General features: G+C 42.6%; 1 protein-coding gene across 1 annotated transcript in view; it reads right to left on the bottom strand.

The window, feature by feature from the left end:
* Positions 1-295: 295 nt before the first annotated feature.
* LOC111237919 (anion exchange protein 2-like) overlaps positions 296-18,647 on the bottom strand; it is a 29,482-nt gene continuing 11,130 nt past the window's right edge. The window contains exons 3-23 of the mRNA XM_022767232.1: positions 16,008-16,170; positions 15,645-15,865; positions 14,482-14,606; positions 13,307-13,527; positions 10,886-11,022; positions 9,260-9,440; positions 9,019-9,154; positions 8,039-8,240; positions 7,837-7,945; positions 7,527-7,711; positions 7,129-7,345; positions 6,832-7,038; positions 6,491-6,639; positions 6,105-6,299; positions 5,430-5,639; positions 4,847-4,936; positions 4,554-4,720; positions 3,663-3,916; positions 3,369-3,538; positions 2,944-3,117; positions 296-2,631 (exon numbers count right to left, since the gene is read on the bottom strand). Coding sequence (XP_022622953.1) covers positions 2,551-2,631; positions 2,944-3,117; positions 3,369-3,538; positions 3,663-3,916; positions 4,554-4,720; positions 4,847-4,936; positions 5,430-5,639; positions 6,105-6,299; positions 6,491-6,639; positions 6,832-7,038; positions 7,129-7,345; positions 7,527-7,711; positions 7,837-7,945; positions 8,039-8,240; positions 9,019-9,154; positions 9,260-9,440; positions 10,886-11,022; positions 13,307-13,527; positions 14,482-14,606; positions 15,645-15,865; positions 16,008-16,170 — 3,594 coding nt within the window. The 3' untranslated portion in view covers positions 296-2,550. The remainder of the gene's footprint in view (positions 2,632-2,943; positions 3,118-3,368; positions 3,539-3,662; positions 3,917-4,553; positions 4,721-4,846; positions 4,937-5,429; positions 5,640-6,104; positions 6,300-6,490; positions 6,640-6,831; positions 7,039-7,128; positions 7,346-7,526; positions 7,712-7,836; positions 7,946-8,038; positions 8,241-9,018; positions 9,155-9,259; positions 9,441-10,885; positions 11,023-13,306; positions 13,528-14,481; positions 14,607-15,644; positions 15,866-16,007; positions 16,171-18,647) is intronic.

Here is an 18,647-nt window from a genome sequence, read left to right as displayed (position 1 = left end):
AGCATGCTAACATGCTAAATTAGGACGTTAACCTTACACCTGCTAAACGTTAGAAAATTAGCATTGCCATTGTTAGCATATTGACGTTAGCATTTAGCTCAAAGCACCACTGTACAGCCTCACAGAGCAACTAGCATGTTCACGTTATTTATTTTTTTTACAGCCCTATAAAGTTTGTTTAAAGCACTTAAAAACTGCCTTGAGTATGAAACACGCTATATAAGTAATGCTTGCTGCCTTGCCATCTATCAAGTTATTTTACTTTGAGAACATGACAATAGAACAACAGCCAGGATAAATAGAAAATAACTTTTATTTGTCATCAATATTTGAACCATTATTGTACAAGGGAACATCAGCAATAGCCTCTCAGACTTTGTATTGCTTCTGAAATGGATCAACATATCATATCAGCATTTCACGACTTTGACAAATACTTTGACGCACACAGAATACCATCACTCCCATCCACAGGCACAATAAGCAGACATAAAACTTGACATTGTACTCCACTGTCTGACTCTCATAAATATCCCCTTCATTGTCATGGCCATGATGCAGCCAAATGTGTGTGTACATTAGAAAAAAATAGGTTCTGTGACATACTGTGACAAATCTTCAAAAAACAGCAACAATGCCTCATATTGCAACAGATAAATAAGGGAGAGATGTTCTTTTCGTGATTTATGAGCGTCTCAAAAGTGCAAACTATTACGACGTGTGTTGCCCTTACAAACACAACAGACACTTGTAGCTGATCACTTCATGGTCCCACAGGCACTTGATTTTGTGCAACTTTGTGACACCGAACAGGCACAAGATCACAGCAACAGTCAGGCTGAGATGGGGCAGTTCAGAGGGGAAGACAGTGTCTGAGATGCGAACTTGAGAGTAACAGAGGAACAAAAATCTAATTTGACAGAGTCAAAGCTTTTACCAATCCATGTCACACTGATACAACATGACATAAAAAATTACATATACATATATATATATATATATATATATTTTAAAAGCCTTCATTCTCAGTAATGCATGAATATTGAGATTGTCTACACAGCTCATGTGGAAATTTGGTCGACCAAGTTCACGAGTGTGAATGAAACGTTTAAACAGATAGCTGATGACCAAAAAAAAAAAAGTTTTCTTAAATTACTAAGCAAAACTGTGATAAACCAAGGAATGTTATGCTATGAAAAATGTGTTAATTAGGTTGAAACTTCTTCACAAACAATACAGTTAGGAGATTTGAGATGACTGAACTGCAGCTTATTGTTCTGACCATAAAACTATTTACATTAGACATGATTTGGCACAAAGAAACCAATAAATTACAGCGATTCCCAATAAACCAACCACAACAAGTGAGACCTCAAAACAAACTCTACATCAGTACATTAGTGCCCTAAGCATGTGCGTGGAGACATTTAGAGTATATTTAATATGCCACCGTGTTGTCTTTCTTCTACAAAAATGTGTCATGATTAGAAACATGACATAATGGCATTAGTGTAATGAGAAATTGCTTTTCATATACTGTTTTTTTTTTTTTTTTTTTTTTTTGGGGGTACATCTTCATCACAGTCCTACAAGATCTCCCTCTGCTGGTGATCTTAATTCACTACAAGCACAGAAGTTGACATAAAAGCCTAACTATTGTCTAAGCTGCTGCATTGGAGTACAAATAAATGAATGGTTAAAGAAGGAAAAGGCTAAAAATCAATCAAAGACAGATATTTAAGAAGCAAACTAAAGCAACACTGAGATTTAAGGGATTAAAGAGGACGCTAAGGAGATAAAATGATTTCATAAAATACAGTCATTGTTCAGATTTGGTGTCTTAAAAGTGCTACTAGCTTTAGGAGGCGGGTAAAGTGATCAGCTGTCTACATTAAGACAGAATGAGGAAAGAAAAAACACCTCTCATACCTTTTAATTTCCTTCATAAGGCGCTTGGTGAGCTTAAAACATGGAAAAAGCGACAAACCAGAATAGCAAAAACTATACGCATGACAATATAAAGGAATGTATCCCATATATCCTCCACATATTCAATGTGAATCAGAGCAACCTTTCAGGGCTAAAAATGAATCAGTGTCGCAAATCTATCTACTGTTATCGCATTTAATTTTGAGTTTGAGATCACATCACATGATTTGGAATCTCTAGTCCCCTGAAATATATGTTTAAAAAGTATATTATGGGTGTACACACACTAACAACAGTTTGAGCTCCACAGTAGGATTTCATTGTTTGTTCCACAAAGTGCTGCTAACCATCAGAAAAGCCTCCTACAATATGATAAAAAGCTACTTAAATAGTGAAAAGTTTGACCCAAGTAACAAACAACCACAGCTCTGACGTACTGAACTGTTCATGTCTGGATGATGAAGAAAGGCCGGTGGTGCACAGTGATGTGGCATCAAATTTCTGTGAGTGTTTCAAGCTGGATGGACTCTATCGCTGCATCCCAGATGTCAGTGGTTGTGAGTGACAGATTTTGGTGTCCACTAAGAGGACTGAAGTGGTAATGTGAGGGCTTGTCGTGGGTTACACAGGCATGTGCATCTCTGAATACTCATCGTGACACTCGCGCTCGTCAAACTTTGGCTCTGCGTCGTCCGCATCCAACTGGAAGAGGCAGAGAGAAATCACAGTTAAAAACAGATAAAAAAAACATTGTATAAAGTGTATTGTACATAAATGTATTCACGACTTCTCCACTTTTGCATCAGTGTCAGTAAACCTAAAAGTAGTACTGTTACAGGGATTGGTTTTTGGAAAGAATTTTTGAATGAATTTCTTAAATTTTTTTGGTGATATAGGATTTAAAAAGATAATGGCTTTGATGATACTGTTCTCTTGTCTAACCACACTACTGCTGCTGGGGTAGTGGCGCGGCTGTATAAAGTAGCATATTGCGCCCCCTTGTGGTTAACGTACACATGCAATCTCTCTGACGGTGAAGATGCGGCTCAGCAGGAACATCTTGACAGGAATGGTGAGTAAGAGGACGAAGGGGAAAGCCAGAGACGCCTGTGTCGACATGACAGCCCACAGAACCGCCAGACACACCAGCTGGATGCAGGTGAACAGATGCATCCGCAGCGTACGGACCTGCAGGAAACAGAGATCCTTTATTAAAAATAACAACACCAGCATGTAAGTGAGATATGAGAAATAAGTGATGCAAGGATGTAGCTCAATCATAATGAAAAAAATGATTAACCCTTTAATTACCCCTTTAAGTTATTTATCAAGCAAAAATGTCCAACATTCACACGTTCCAGGTTTTCTCGAATCTCTGGACTTGCTCTTTACTTGTATTTATTTTTATATACAGTATATAAATTCCTTGTGCGTCTCACCTTGCGTACGTATGTGTGGTCAGGGTGATACTTTGGTGGCATAAGCAGCAGCATCATGCGCTCCGTCAGCTGGATGCCATTGAGAGACATCACACCCATGTAGAGGAAGATACCAAACAGCACAGCCAGGGGGATCTGACGCAACAGGTCACCTATTACAATGGACAGGCCTGGAGGGAGGAGGGCACAGGGTTAACAACAAAATGAACATAGGATGCAGGAAAATGCAGTTTCACAGGAAGTTCACAGGCGATAAAGAAAAGAGCAGTAATGTTTTCAGTGTCTGCCACTCACCAACCATGATGGCGACCAGGAGCCCAGTGACCCTCTGCTCCTTCACCTCCTGGATGCGAGGCTTGTCTCCGGGGGCGACGGCCTTGCTCATGACAGTGAGGGCGTTGACGTGGGTCACTGAGCGGACAGTCGCCGCGGCCATCCACGGCAGGCCGAACAGAGCCGAGCTGCCACCCAGCACCACGATCAGCAGCAGGTCCAGATGGAAACCAGAGCCCTTCACCAGCATCCGCTCCTTCTTACTCACTATCAGGCTGCAGGAAGTCACACGTACGTAAACAACAGGGTTTGGGCAAGTCAGCCAGAGGTGAGTTTTCTTTGATAACTAGATTTTCTTTTCTTATTTTATTTAGACTATACAGAGTATGTGAGCTCTTTTATATTAAAGCCCTCTTTAACACCCTGTTTTCCATCAATGTTGTGCACAATGCAAATCAGAAATACAAAATACTGCAGTGCAGAGTGATACAGACAAAAACAAATAACACAATATTTTTGACTCAATACTGCAACGGTAATAATTTAATGATATTGTATTGATTACAGCCAATCACACAGAGTCATTCGAAGTTGTGAATTTTATAGCAATTTATAATCAAAAAATAATCTTTTTCTAGTGTAATAACCGTTTTAAAAAGTTAATTAGTCAAAATACAACAACAATTCTCTATAAAACTATTGTAAAACATCCTGGAATGAAACCTGTTTACTGAATACACTTGTGGTAATATTAGGTTTGAGGTAAATCAGAGAACGAGTCAGGTTTGGTGAACTCATGAATCAACACAAACCACATTGTGAATTTTAGTTTGTGTCTCAACGCCTTTTAAGATGCCACGACAACACACATCTCAATGTGTTGTCCTGATGATACTCTGCAGGGTTACTCACGTGGTGATCTGTGTCTCCATGAAGATGAGGATGAAAACCAGCAGAGCGGGCAAACAGCAGCCAAACATCATCCAGATGGGGAAATTACCGTCCGAACCCAGAGGACTGATGATCCAGCCGCGCTTGTCGGGACTCGTCACAGAGAAACCTCTGGGAACACTCAGTTTCTAGACGGAGGACGAAGACAGGACTGAGTATGACGGGATAATGATTGTCTGTATTGTGAGTCTTACAGCAAACCCGAAGTCAAAGGTCGAGTATTTTACATAAAGATTCAGTCTTTTGAGTCTTACTTGTGTGTATGTGTCATCTATGCTGTAATCCATGAGGACCATGATGAGGATGGCAATTGGCACCCCAAAATCTCCAATCACCCTGCGAAACTAAACGAAAAAACAAAAGACAAGAAAAATTTTAAGATAAAAAAATAAAAAACCTTAACCTTGAAAGCAGTAACTGACAATCATTAAACTCAAACTTAACTTTAAAGCCAGTTTTTAAAGGAACCGTTTAACATTTCGGGAAATGAATATGAGGTATGAAACAGAAGGAAACAGCTATCTGACCGAACAGCACCTCTAAAAAAAATAAATAAATTAACATGTTTTACACTGTTTTTGTATCTCCCAAAATGTTGAACTAGTCATTTAAAGTTGTTAAGTAGTTAGTAGTTAAACTAGTTAACTCAACACAAAACGCATAAAACAGCTACTAAACAGACTTTGCAGTGCGACTGTTTCGTCGGCTTGAGGATTTTAGATCATATGTTGTAATCGGTAATATGTATCCTTCATGTATGATGGCGGGAGGATAAAATATAAAATATAGAGGTTAATTTTGCGGGGCTGATGTTTTAAAGTGATTTTAGCTCCTTACCCTTCCAGGGAAGAACGCACTGTTCTTGAACTTGCGCAGGTAGAAAGCGATGAAAAACGTTCCGGCCATGAGGACCAGAGAGAGCAGCGCGGTGTTGGGCTGGCCTTGGACCAGAGTTGCATGAGTGTCGTTGCTGTGCGTCCCGTTGATGTTTTCCCCTACTGTGCTGTTGTCAAGGGAGCAGCTTTTCAGTGGGTGCTCCTTGAAAATCTGCCCGAGAACACAGAAGGTTCAAATGAATACACAATATTTTACTAGTGAATACACACACACATGTTTATGCCCATATAGAAACCTGCTGTGATTACTTTTTATGATTAGTTGATCATGATCATGATTATTATGCATCACATTTTTTAAAGTTGCACAACCACACTTTCTGGAAAATGAAATTAGCCCGTTGTCAAGCAGCCATCAAGCCTGTGCCATACAACTCTAAAAATAGCACCATAAGCCTGGATAATAGTTTAACTCTCAATCCATTTAATTTTCAAGGCCAGTCAAACACAGAAGATTTCAGGTGCACTTGTTAGAAAAACATACTCATTTCAACCCCGACTTTTGAATACTGTCCAAAGATTAGTCTGTTCAGTTTAGCGTCAGGGATGTAATCCCCCAGCGTGCCAACAAAAAGTTTTTGTAATCAGGAGTTGTTATTTCAGGTCTCTGGTGTACCCTGCCAAGCTTGATGAAGGTCTCGCAGATGAAGATGAGGGAGATGAGGAAGGAGAAGATCTCCTGGGTGAAGCGGGAGACGAAGCGGACTAGAAAGCTGCCTTCGAAGGCCACGGTGACGATCACGATGATGATGAGCCAAAACCCGATCCAGACGCGACCAGTTAGATACTCTATTTCGTTCGCTTTGCAGAACTGTGAAAACACAGGAGCATTAAACGTTACTTACGAGCTTTTAGAGGAGGACTTTCGCAGGTAGTTCTGCTGGATATGAACCTACAGCCAGCAGATGCCACACAAACAGCAAGACTCTCAACTAGATTTTTCAACTGTAGGCTGTTGTTATCATGTGGAGACACTCGTTGATTTACTGTTCATCAACTTACACTGTAAAAGGCTTCCTCAAAAACTAGCAGGGGTCCGGAGAAGCCCACAACCAGCAGAGGCTGAGCTCCGAGCAAGCAGAAGATCACGCCCTGCACCGCTGTCGACACGATCAGCTCAGAGACACCAATCAGGCCGTCCGTCTTCTCACCTAGCAACAGACACACACACACACACACACACACACACAACTCATCAACACCACAGTGAACACAAACAGGCTTTAGAGCTTCCTCAATAGCCTGTTAATTGAACCATCATTACAAAAACATGAAGGGATTTGACACACGAGACTAAGTTTTACACAGTGGTTCAACTCTCTAGTTTCACACGTGCGACTCACCCAGCAGGCCTCCGAATGTAATGGCCGGAGACAGGGCAGCGAAGTAGATGAAGATAACAGCGGCCATGCACTGACTGTTCAGGGCGTCCTTGAAGTCGCTGATGTACTTCGGGTAACGCCGCCGCACGTCTCGTATCAGTCCTCCAAAGGGGCGTCCTGTGCGCTGTAAAGGGTCGTCTGACTTTTTGGAAGGTGTGAGGAGGGCCTCTGGGTGACAGGGAAGAGCAGATTATTAAATGAGTCATGTAACAAAAAAGTTGAAATTTCCTTTTGATAAAGCCACAAGGAGACACTTACCTTTTTCCTCAAGGCTTTTGGGTTCTTTGGCCATCAGTTTGACGCCCTGCTCCTCCCTCTTGCGCAGCATCTCCCTCTGGAAGCGAGCGACAGAGCGCAGCAGCTCATCACCTCCCATCTCTGACGGCGGCAGCACGATGCTGCAGTCCAGGAAGCTGTTGATGGCGTTCAGCAGGTCCTGCCTGTCGTCCGCCAGGTAGGCTGCCTCGTGGAATTGCTGGAAGGAAATTCAGCCACAAATATAAGCAAAGTGTGGGAATCTACTCTACATTTATCTTATTCCTTTTTGTGCTTTAGATGTAATCAATAAAATTAATATGTTACTGTCATGATGTGATTTGGGTTTTGTACTCATATAATACATTTTGAAAACAAAAAACGAAAAAATCTTTCGCCACCTTGTCAGACATCAGCGTGGAGATGGAGCGTCCTATCTGGTGGTAGTCCATGCTGGTGGTGGGGGGTCCCAGCAGAACAAAGAGGAACCTGACGGGCACGGGGACCTCTAGGACAGACTCCAGCTCCACCGCCTCCTGCAGCCGCACAAACGCCATGGTGGGCTGCTCCAGGAAGTCCACGCTGCCTAGAAGACAGCGGCACATGATAGTCAGTGAAAGATGAAGGAACACAAGTGATTCAGGTGTGATTCAAGTAGTAGCTTGTCTTCAAAATAGGTCTTTTATGGCTTTTAAGGCATTAGCAACTTACCCACAAGGACAACTGTGGCCTCTGCATTTTCAGGAATCTTCTCCAGCAGCTTCAGCTCATGTTTGGACTTGGACCGATGCATACCGGGCACCAAGTTCGGCTCCTTCTGCTGAAAACGGGCACAAACACAGAAAGTGAAATCAGGATGAAGAATACATGTATTTGTGATTTTTGAAAGAAAACACTCGAGCACTAGACTGACCTGTACTTCGTTCTTCTCCACGTCGATGCGCGTTTCCGTTTCTCCCACTGCGTGGACGGTGCCCATGAGCGGGTCGGTGACAGACGGCTCTGGCTGATGGGTGTGGTTGCCACTGTGGTGGTGTGTCATCAGACTGCCGAGGCTGGCAGCGGAGATGTTCCTGGGGAAGGGGCTACTGTGCTCTTTCTCATCGCTCGGGTGACTAGGGGAGGTAGGGAGAGGCAAAGAGAGGGTGAGCAGGAGGAAGAGAGGAAGTGACCAGGCATGAAGCCACCTAAGTAGCAGGAAGTGCGCAGCAGCGAGAGAGTAGTAGAGATAGTTTAACAGCTGGTTATCCTCGTACTCGAGAAGCAAACATTTAATTGGCAATAATCAATAGTTTGAACTAGTATTAGTTTTGAAAGTCAGAGTGTGGCCCTGCGTCAACATGCACACTGTTGTTCTAAAAAGGGGCAGTGCTCAGGCATCATGTTAGCCCAGGGGATAAGACGCAAACCACATGAACCACAGCATCCCTGGTTCGAATTCCCCCTGGGCAAAACAAATGAACAATTATCTGAAAAAGTACGATTTTTACTCCCCACAGCACAAACTGACCTTTTAAAATGAGTAATTGTGACTTGTGACCTCTCATCACTCTCAGTTTTGGAACAAACGCTTCTTCCTACTTTAAATTCCTACAAACCCACAGTTACAACTGTTCACTGGCGAAGACATGACCATGACTTTTGTTCACCCAAAAGTCCAGAAAACCCCAAATATACAGATTTCAATATTTGACAAACAAAGCAAACAAATCTTCCCTTTGACAGACGGATGTCTGAGAACATATGGCAATTTTTCACAATTTTTGCTTGAAGCATGACGAAAATGATTGATCGATTAGCAATAGCAATAAATAGGAGCAAATATTTTTCTGTCGACCGACCAATCAATCAATCGACTGATCGTCTCAGCTCTAGACTGATTCCGCAGGTCACCTGTGTTTGAGCAGCAGAGCCCTCAGGACATTGGCTCTGTCCTCAGCTTTGATCTGGTCAGAGATGATCATCTGCTCCACCACCTGGTGGGCGATGCCAGGCAGGGTCTTCTGGTCCAGGTCCAGCAGCACCGCACCTGCGAACAGACACACACTGAGCTCAGGACTCTGTGAGCTGGATCACTGAGGTTTTGGCTTTAAAAATGATGTGTGCACACTTTAACTCGGCCTGTCTTTCTTACCGTGCGAGATGGTCTTTCTGAGCTCAAGCAAACTGCGGAAAGACAGAGAAGCCACGTGAGGTTTCCCCCAGCGGTCCGTCTCCTCCTCCACATCTTCCTCAAACTTGATCCAACGAGCCGTTTCCTTCCACTGCATCTCCTGGTTCTTGTCCATGGTCAGCTCGTTCAGCTCGACAAACACCTGGAGACGTCGCACAAGAAGACACACACAGGTGGAGGTGAGATATGGCAGAGAGCACCCACACTGTTCGAACCAAACATGCACGTTCAGCATCAGCCAAATATTCAAAGCGATTTGCATTTCGCTGGTTGAAAACAATCAAACTTGGTTTAGCAGCAGTAGCTTCAGTGGAGCATTTTGCAACATCAGAAAACAGACTCCATGCTTACCGGGATCCCAGCTGATTTATTCAAATTCACTCAACACAAAAGAGAGATGTTCTCCATGTTATTACTTAGATGTTCAACTTAGATAAAAACACATAAAAACAGGTGATGGCATCTTAAAAACCTAATACTAAAAACAGAGAAGAGAGACAATATTCTGCTGTGCACTTCTCAGCTCTCTCAGCATCAAGTATCTGTTAACAGGTTATTAATTGAACACCATGCAGGTCAGTCAAGTCCTGTGTGGAAAAAAAAAAAAAAAAAAACAGGCTGGAAAATCCCCTATTTTGCCATCATGTGCCATTATACACCTGCTGCATGCCTGTGAAATCACGCTCACACGAGTCAAACCTGACTCTGGCCGGTCACCCAGCCTCACCTTCTGGTACCGAGCCATTTGACCGGAGTCCATGTCCAGCATGATGCCTTCTGGCCGCGAGACAGAGCGGTACAGAACCACGGGTAACGACTGGAGGAGCGAGACGGTGCAGGAGAGGACTCAAACACTGATACAATCGACTGCGGCACAAAGGATGGGACCCTCACTTTTACACACATGCCCATAGGTAACTCTTCCTCATCACACACACCTGACAGGGACCTGTTGTTTACCTGGGCTGCTGGGGGCTCAAAGCGCTGTGTGTGTGTGTGTGTGTGTGTGTGTGTGTGTGTTAATAAAACATAACTCTGCCTCTCTCAGGAGCTCCCGGTGTCTGGTTACCTAAGCTCCTCTCTCTCCTCTTTTTTCCTTTCCGTGTGTGAAAGGAAAGAACTCTTTCATTCATTTTTAATTGCCTTCTTCCCTCCCTGTCCCATCCACAAAAGAGACAGGGCTGCACTAACTTTGACAGAGGAAAAGAGGGGAGGCATTTCCCAGGATTTATGGTCATATTTAAGGCAATTAAACTGAATGTGAAGCAGAAAATAAAGATTACAAATATGGGACATTTTCCCACCTGGCTTCATCGGACTACAGCTGTATTTAAAAGGCCCAGTCAGTCATTTTTCTGACCATATTAACAGGTTTTATTAAAGATTTTGAAGTTATGATAAATATAAAAGTTTAATTTAGCCTTTTTTTTTCCACAAAACATTCTGAGATAAAGAAATCATATCAGGATCAGGAAATATCAGCAAGTTAGACTTTTTTTCTTCATCAACTGATCAATCAGATACAACCAAGTTCTGCATTAGCTGACATTAAGTGATTCACGTCTTGTCTGAGTGAGTAATGTTCACCTCATGTGGGGTTCGGTCCTGCTTGCGACTGCGAGTGGTCGGCTCTTTGTGGTCTTTGCTAATGTGCACCACTTGTCCCTTGGTGCTCTTTCTGACCAGGTGTCTGCGCACGCCGGGAACATCTTCAAACCGATGACCTGGAGGAGCAAAGAGGAGACGAGAGCAGGGCTGAGAAGTGTTGAAGAATACAGTTCAGAGGAGAAATTACTTTTTGTACACTTCATGGCCATTTCAAAAAAACTGCACAGAGAATTCAGTAAAAATGACATCCAAGTCACACTGAATAAAAGTTCAAATGCTGCAGATAATTTACAGTTTACAGGTTGTTACAGTTTGCTTCTGCAGCCTTCAGCCCTGCGACGCGTTTCACCCTGGGGTCAAATCTCAGCCCATCAAGTCACAGAGGACCAGGCCACTTTGCTTTTGTTTCCGCGGTCCCACAGCAGAGAGTAGGGTTACTCATGCTGGCAGCACACCACACATTGAAAGGGATGTGGAGAGAGACACTGGATTGCAGTGTGAGTAGAAATGGTCCCATCAGGTGTTATAAGTTCAAAGATCAATGGACCTGCTGGCACTCTCATCATTAGAAGTGTAAGAGAAAGAAAGCGAGTAAGAAAAAAAATCCCTTCATGAATACCATTGGTCTTACCTTTATCACCGCTTGTAAATCCTACGTAACAAACAGTGAAGCTTTTGAGAGTCCTCATCAATGTTTTCACTCATTATCTGAAAATCAGGTGGTTCTGGTCGACAAAACAATGAATTTCAGCTGCTATCCCTCTTCATTCTAGCTTAACTTGCACAATCTTCAACTCTTGCTGAGCAGGTCCATTGCCAAGTCGCTCCATGATGTGTTCACTTGTGTGTGAGTGAAGTTTGGGGCAGATCCTGGAGTTAAATGGCGCCGAGTGGCATGTAGCTCTTGAAGGAAGAGGAGGGTGTGTGGTGGGCGTTGGGTTACGTGACCCTCTTGCTGCTCAAACCGGAGTGTGTGACTTGTGCTAAAGTTTTGACAATTCGGAAAAAGTTGCAATTACTTGACCGGTGTCTGACCCTGCAGGGGCTGAAACTATCAGAATGCATCAGTGAGGAGGGGTGTTAATTCGCTCAGGTCGAACAAAAAGGGGAGGGACAGTGTTCTAATAATTCCTATTGTTGAGCAGCAGCCAGAGACACAGACTTTTCCCAGGATGATTTACGGTGGCGGGAAGCAGATAAAAGAAGACACAGGATAACTGGTGAGGAACCTGCGGGGAGGCTCGACTCTTATGTCACAAAGCCTCATAATGACCAAATATCTGGACAATTTCAAGCCAATACCTCAATCCACAGCCTCTTCAGTTCGCCCCTGAGTCGACTCAACCCCTTATTTCGCTCCACCAAATATTAAAGCTTTTGGACTCAGATCCAGGTTTAGCTACCATGATGGCTTGGGCCTGAATCCAGGGGCCTCAGCTGACAGCGGGAACGGCTAATTTAATAATGTAGGCCTGTCTGCCACAATCTCTGATAAGCTGCTGCTCTTTGCTGAGGGGTCAGCTCCCTGACGTAAATCTCCCCGGCCCTGAACACAACCCCACGCTGGGCCAGGGGCCCGGGAACGTCACAGGGCAGCGGGGAGCAGACTGCATTGTAGAAGGGACTCGAGGTGGCTCCCGCCCTAGCACTGATGTTACTGGAGGAATCCGGGCATCAACAAAGCCAAGACTTCATTATAGTTGCTGTCTACCCACAACAACAATGAAGAAGTAATGAATGAATGTTATAAAAAATGATTGAAAATGATAAAATAAACAAAAACACCATCAGAAAGCCAAACATGCTGGAAAAACTGTTGTGACAGGCAAACAACTACCATGATTTAGGCAGCTAGCAGCTAGCAGCTAGCAGCTAGCATACTATGTGTTTTTAGCCCCCAAAACAAGTAACACATTGAGTGGAGCTGAGGTGGAGCTCAGAGTATTTCGCTGTGACTTCTTTCACATTCAAGTAGTCATGTGATCCATTATCAATACAAAAATATCGATTATGGATGCTTTAAAAAAACAAACAAAAGAAAACAAAAAACAATACACAAAGCACAAAGGGTAACAAGGCTTTAGATGATAAAAACTGGTTGGAAAAGTTTGAAAACAACAATACATTTCACATAAAATCATGTTTTTTTTTCAAACTTTATTTCTACAGAAAACACACAACAAGAAATAATAACATAACGTAATAAAAAATAAAAGCAAACACACACATGCCTATAATGTAATTTCAGGGGTTGATTTTGAATGAAAGTCACCTATTTTATAAAATGCCCTCATTGTTGGTAGGGGATTGCTCGCAAGACGCCAGACTAATTACTTTAAAGACCATTTGAGGCAGAAAATTCAATTCAATTTTTATGAAAGCGTAATTATCTGTACTCACTCTTGATGCCGTCCAGGTCAGCGGAGGCCAGTGTCTGAGCCTCACTCTCATCAGTGGGGATACGCTGGTACTTTGCCTGCTCGGCACCAGTCATGTTGCCCGTACGCCGGCGCTCCTGCAGGTCGTAGCCGCGGCTGGCGGATGACACCCGGGCCAGTGGTATGTGTTCAGGTGGCCCTGACTGGGGAGAGGGGCTGGAAGTGTCGGATGAGACTGGCTTACTGGATAAAAGCAGAGAAACAACACAAAGCTGTGGCTCAGAATTTGTTTTGATGTTATTTTTCTTAAGGTGAATAACCTATTTTCCACAAAAATGTCAAGTTAGAAATAATACAGACCAAAGATGACTTCTCACAAAGTACTGCATGCCTTAAAAGCATAAACACAACCTTTACTGCTCTTCTTTGTAGTTAATTTATTTCTTTCCCTAACACATAATCACTTGAATGTTGCAGGAATCGTACCTCTGCACTTCAGTATTAGACCCTTCAACTGGTGCTCCTACGATACACTTGCATCTCGCAGGTCAAACATGCATCTTTTACAATTTAAATACTCAACAAAATGTAAAAAGTAGACAGACAAATACTTCAAAGTACTTTTAAAATAAACATAATGAACTCACCGTCCTTCCAGTATCAGTTTTCCAAACTTTTTCTTTAAAGTTTTTTCCAAAAAACAACTTTTTTTCCCCTCAACTTTCCTCCTCTTTTATCAGGATGTTCTCAAGATACAAATCCTCTGTTACTGCGTTGCCCTGCAATAGACTGAAATTGAGCAAAGTGCGTAAAAGCAGCTTTACACCAGCTCTGATTAAACCCTCATGAAATGGAAAAGTAAATGTCATAGGTGGAGCCTGGGGCAGCTGAGGTGTGTTGTGTCGTCTAGAGCGAGAGGTGATATATGGGTCTCTGAGGAGAGGATTACTGGTCCATCAGATCAGGCCCAGCAGGCCCACTGGATGCCTGAGACATGGTAACGTACAGTGTGTACCTCGCTGCCCAATAAGACATGCGCCTGAGTGGTCTAACCCAATCAGAGCAGCTGTAAGAACATTTCAGCGACATGGCAAAAACACGCATTATGCAATCACTGCGGCGTGATTATAAACCTAGCAGTCTTTAATTTTCTGTTCTTTGTTTATTTATTTATTCCAAGAACTCAGCCCGACTCACTCTGTGGAAGTTCCATCTTCAGTATCCGCTGCTTCACCACACTGCGGCACAATATCGAGCTCTCGGGCTGAGCGAGGGCTCTCTTTGTCACGACTGGCCACATGGTCGTCATCCGAAACGAAGAACTATGGAGGGAACACAGAGTGTGAGAGCGCTGCTTACAGTAAGAACAGACAATGAAGCCAAAATTCAAACCAAGAATGTCCGGTATCAGATTCAAACAGTGGGCAAACTAATCTATAACAGCCCTGTGAACAGTGAAGTATGATGTGTTGTTTTCTAATGAAGAATAAGCCTGACATCTTTCCCAGAAAATGGGAGAAACAGATCACCTTCAAGAGGAGGGACTCATGTCTGGATGTGGATAAATCTACGGACAACATAGAGACAATAGACCGAGAAATGTATACCCTACTTGGGACAGTGGAACAGAAGATGAAGCAAAATTATATTTGAAAATATGCGAGAGCAGTTGGATGGAAGCAGAGTTGTGTACAGTGTAGTGACAGTCTGATCAGGTTAAATTTGGTCCCGTTTTGTGGAGCATCGTAATAACAGCCAAACATTAAACCCACTGATGAATGATTAAGACTACACTGAAATATTCATAGGAGGAAAATATGGTAATGCTATAACAGTGAGCGACCGGGTCGGGTATCAGAGCACGGACTGTGGCCATTTGTATCGCAGCACATTCCTGAACGCTCATTCACCCACGTCTCAATGCAAATCAAAAGAGCAAAACAGCCGCCTTGACCCTCTTTAGTAACAGGCTCCCTCATTTTCACTGGACAATATGAGGATACATAAAACCAAGACATAAACGCAAGCAACTGTAGATTATCATTTATCAAGCAAGATGTGAGGATTTGCAGCTTTTCTTGTTTTACACATTTTATAGTTAAGTTGTTTTTTTTTTTTTAAGGTTTTCGATTGTTGGTCGGACAAAAGAAAAACTTGAATTGACGACTGAAAAGGAAAAAAAAAAAACTATTTGAAGATGTTTATTTTAGGCTCTCAGAAATGTTTCACTATTTTCTGCTGGTTAACTGATAATCAACAAAATTGTTAATATATTAGAATATTTTTATATTGCAATACAGTGTCAAAAGTCTAAAAACAGTCCGATTCACTGTAAGACTAACATGAAGTCAAATGATTACCTCCACATCTTTGGCTCTCTCTGAGTCAGATGGAGCAGAAGTTGTCTCCGTCCCTTCCTCTTCCTCTTCATCCTCTCCTTCCTCTATGGGGCCGCTGTTGGGAACGTGGCTGCTTTTGTGATCTTTGTCCTTCTTCCTTTTCTTGCCGCTCTTCTTCCTGCGTCCCTCGGGGGGCAGTTTGGACAGAGGTCGGTGGATGTGGTGAGAGGAGTGGCGGTGGTCTGCGGAGATGATAAGAGCACAGCACGAAGATTAGCTGCTGCCATGTTAACATTTAGAGATCTTTGTTTTTAATTTGACACATGTTCTTATGGATGGATGCTGAAAACAACAACAACAACTGTGAAGCCTCTGTGAGCTTACATTCAATGTCCTCCTCATGGTAGTTGTGGTGCTGCTCGTCGGGTACGACAGCAGCAGGGCTGAGGATCTGCTGAAAGCGCTGGACGCCCAGAGCTTTGTTCAGGTCCCCATCATCCTCTTCTTCTGAGCGCCCGTGTACTGATGAGGCGCCAGGGGCCTCTGGCTGCAACACAAACAACAACAGAACAAATCAATTAATAATAAGACAAAAATAAAACAATACAAATCCACTAACTGATCAGGAATACTGAGCTTCAAAGTGTTCAATAAACAGGACATTATGAAACTAATAACAATATGGATAAATGCAGAAAAAGACATAATATAATCATAAACTTGTCCGATTGTTTTTTCAAGCTCAGTATTATAAAAGGATATTTTATCTTGCTTCTTTTCACAGTTGCAGTTTATTGCAGGTATTTTTTTTTCTTCCTTTCAATACGTTTTATTTGAAATATTCTTTTTCCAAATTTATGGACCTGGGAAACAGAGTGTTGTGTTGCCTTTCACTCAAACCAACACTAGAGGGCATTGTGGTGCTGTGAATACACCACAGTCAGGGCATCATATGACAGGTCGTCTCATGCATGCCTTCTTGAAAATAAGCTTTAAATTGGAAACAACAGCCATGTGCTTTGATCAGTTACTCATTTTCCATGCTGTGGTGTGACAGGGATCATGTGGGTGATAAGAGATCTGTTTTCTTGCAGCAGGACGCGGTGCCCTGCTGCGCCCGGCTCTGCCGGTGGGATGTTGTGATAAGGATTGTCTGGAGCGATACAGCAAGTGGATCTACTCTGGCTAACAGGATTGTGCTGTAGCCATCTCACAGGCTGAGTAAATGTTGCTATGGCTACTGCGCAGGTGACTCACATCCTGCAGCGAACCCTTCCTGTGGCAAAACTCAGGGGCCATAAGTCACTTGATTCTCCCTCAGGTGGTTCTCAGCACACCCAACGTATCAGTCATATATTAAGTTTTCGTCAGTGCTGCAGGAAGCCACAGGAAGCAGGTGATGAAACATAATCACTCTTCTCTCACATGCAACTCCTGCTTAGTCTTGTGTCAAACTCACACCTCAGTTTACGCACAGCAGACCACACACAAATATACTATAATGTATGACAATAATATATAATGTATAATTGCAGTGGGAGAAAGTTCTTGATACATATACTCAAGTACTGTACTGATGCTTTGCTCAAGTATTTCCATTTTACAGTATGAAACTATATAGTTTTATTCCACATTTCACAGGGTAAATGTTTAATTACCCCATGTGACTGCTGTAGTTACTAGTTTCTTTTCATTTTAATGTTAATTTTACATTAAGACACATAACAAGCCAATAAAATCCAACACATTGTCGATGATTAAATCTTTTTGGCTTGTGAGCCATTATAAAAAAAAGCAGTGTCTAGATGGAGCACCATGATTCAGAGATTTCTCCTCTAAACCTCAGATAGCTTCATTTAAACAGCTGTTTGTGACCCAAAAAGGTAAACTTATCCAATGTTTCACCAAAAAGCAAAGATTAGAGAATCTCAGAAAGAAGTGGTGTAGCAGGACTTTGTTTTTCCTTCTTTCCTCTCACCCATTAATCATCTTACAACCCCTAAGTGTTTGCTTGGGGCACGACCCCCAAGCAAACACTAGACTAAACTAGCCAGCTGTATATAATGTAGTTAAACGTAGATCCATCACAACCAAGAAGATCTCAAGAAGCTTAAAAAAAACTCAAATAAACTCTTTCCACCAACTTAAATCGACACGTCACATAAAGAACAAAAACTACATTAATATCTGATGGAAACCACCCCTGCATCTGGGTCACGCACAAAAGGTCCTGCATGTTCCACTTTTAACACATTAAGCTCATCAAATCCATGAAGACAGGAAAACATGAGCTGGAAAGTCAAGAGTTCATCCTGGATTCATGATACTTAACGCTCAACAGATGGTCATGAATGAGGGCTCGTCCAAACAAAGTGTGAAAAACTGATTCCCATGACCCACACAACCATGCAGTCTGTTACCCTGACCTGCTTTTACATGCCACACACAGGTGACAGGAGCAGACACCCCTGCGCTGGGCCGCAGAGCAACACACAGATCAGCCTGTTCGGCGCGCATTCAATATTGACCCAAGACTCAATTCCTCATATAGTTTTTTATTTTTTGGCTGAACAACAAGAGAGTCAAAAAGAACAAAGTCTACATTTACCTCAGTGACCTCCAGAACAAAACCCCAAAGTCATTGAAGCACTTCATATCACAGGTGACACTGACACTTAAAGCAGAAGAGGAGATTTCTTTGAATGCTGCTCTTTTAAATAAAGTATCTTTTAAACTCCAGACTTTGAGTTAAATCCAAAAAACTAAAAAGACAACCTTTTCATTTCTGTAATTATGCATTACCCTGCATCTACATCACTATCTCAAAACTGCACGTACTCTCACCAGATGACCGAAACGGAGTGCTGCTACACAATCCAGCAGTTTATTTTTACAGAGCTCTCATTCATATCATGGTTTCACAGTGAATCCCTAGAGGTGGGAGCGATGTGTGAGGGATTCTCAAGGAGGTGAGAGAATTTTCCACAACCGAAACCATGTGCAAAAACAAGCCGGGTGAAAGCA

Source organism: Seriola dumerili, unplaced genomic scaffold (assembly GCF_002260705.1).
Source record: "Seriola dumerili isolate Sdu_G_001 unplaced genomic scaffold, Sdu_1.0 BDQW01001124.1, whole genome shotgun sequence".
Taxonomy (NCBI): domain Eukaryota; kingdom Metazoa; phylum Chordata; class Actinopteri; order Carangiformes; family Carangidae; genus Seriola; species Seriola dumerili.
Note: the sequence above shows the minus strand (reverse complement) of the source record. Positions and strands in the feature narration are given on the sequence as shown.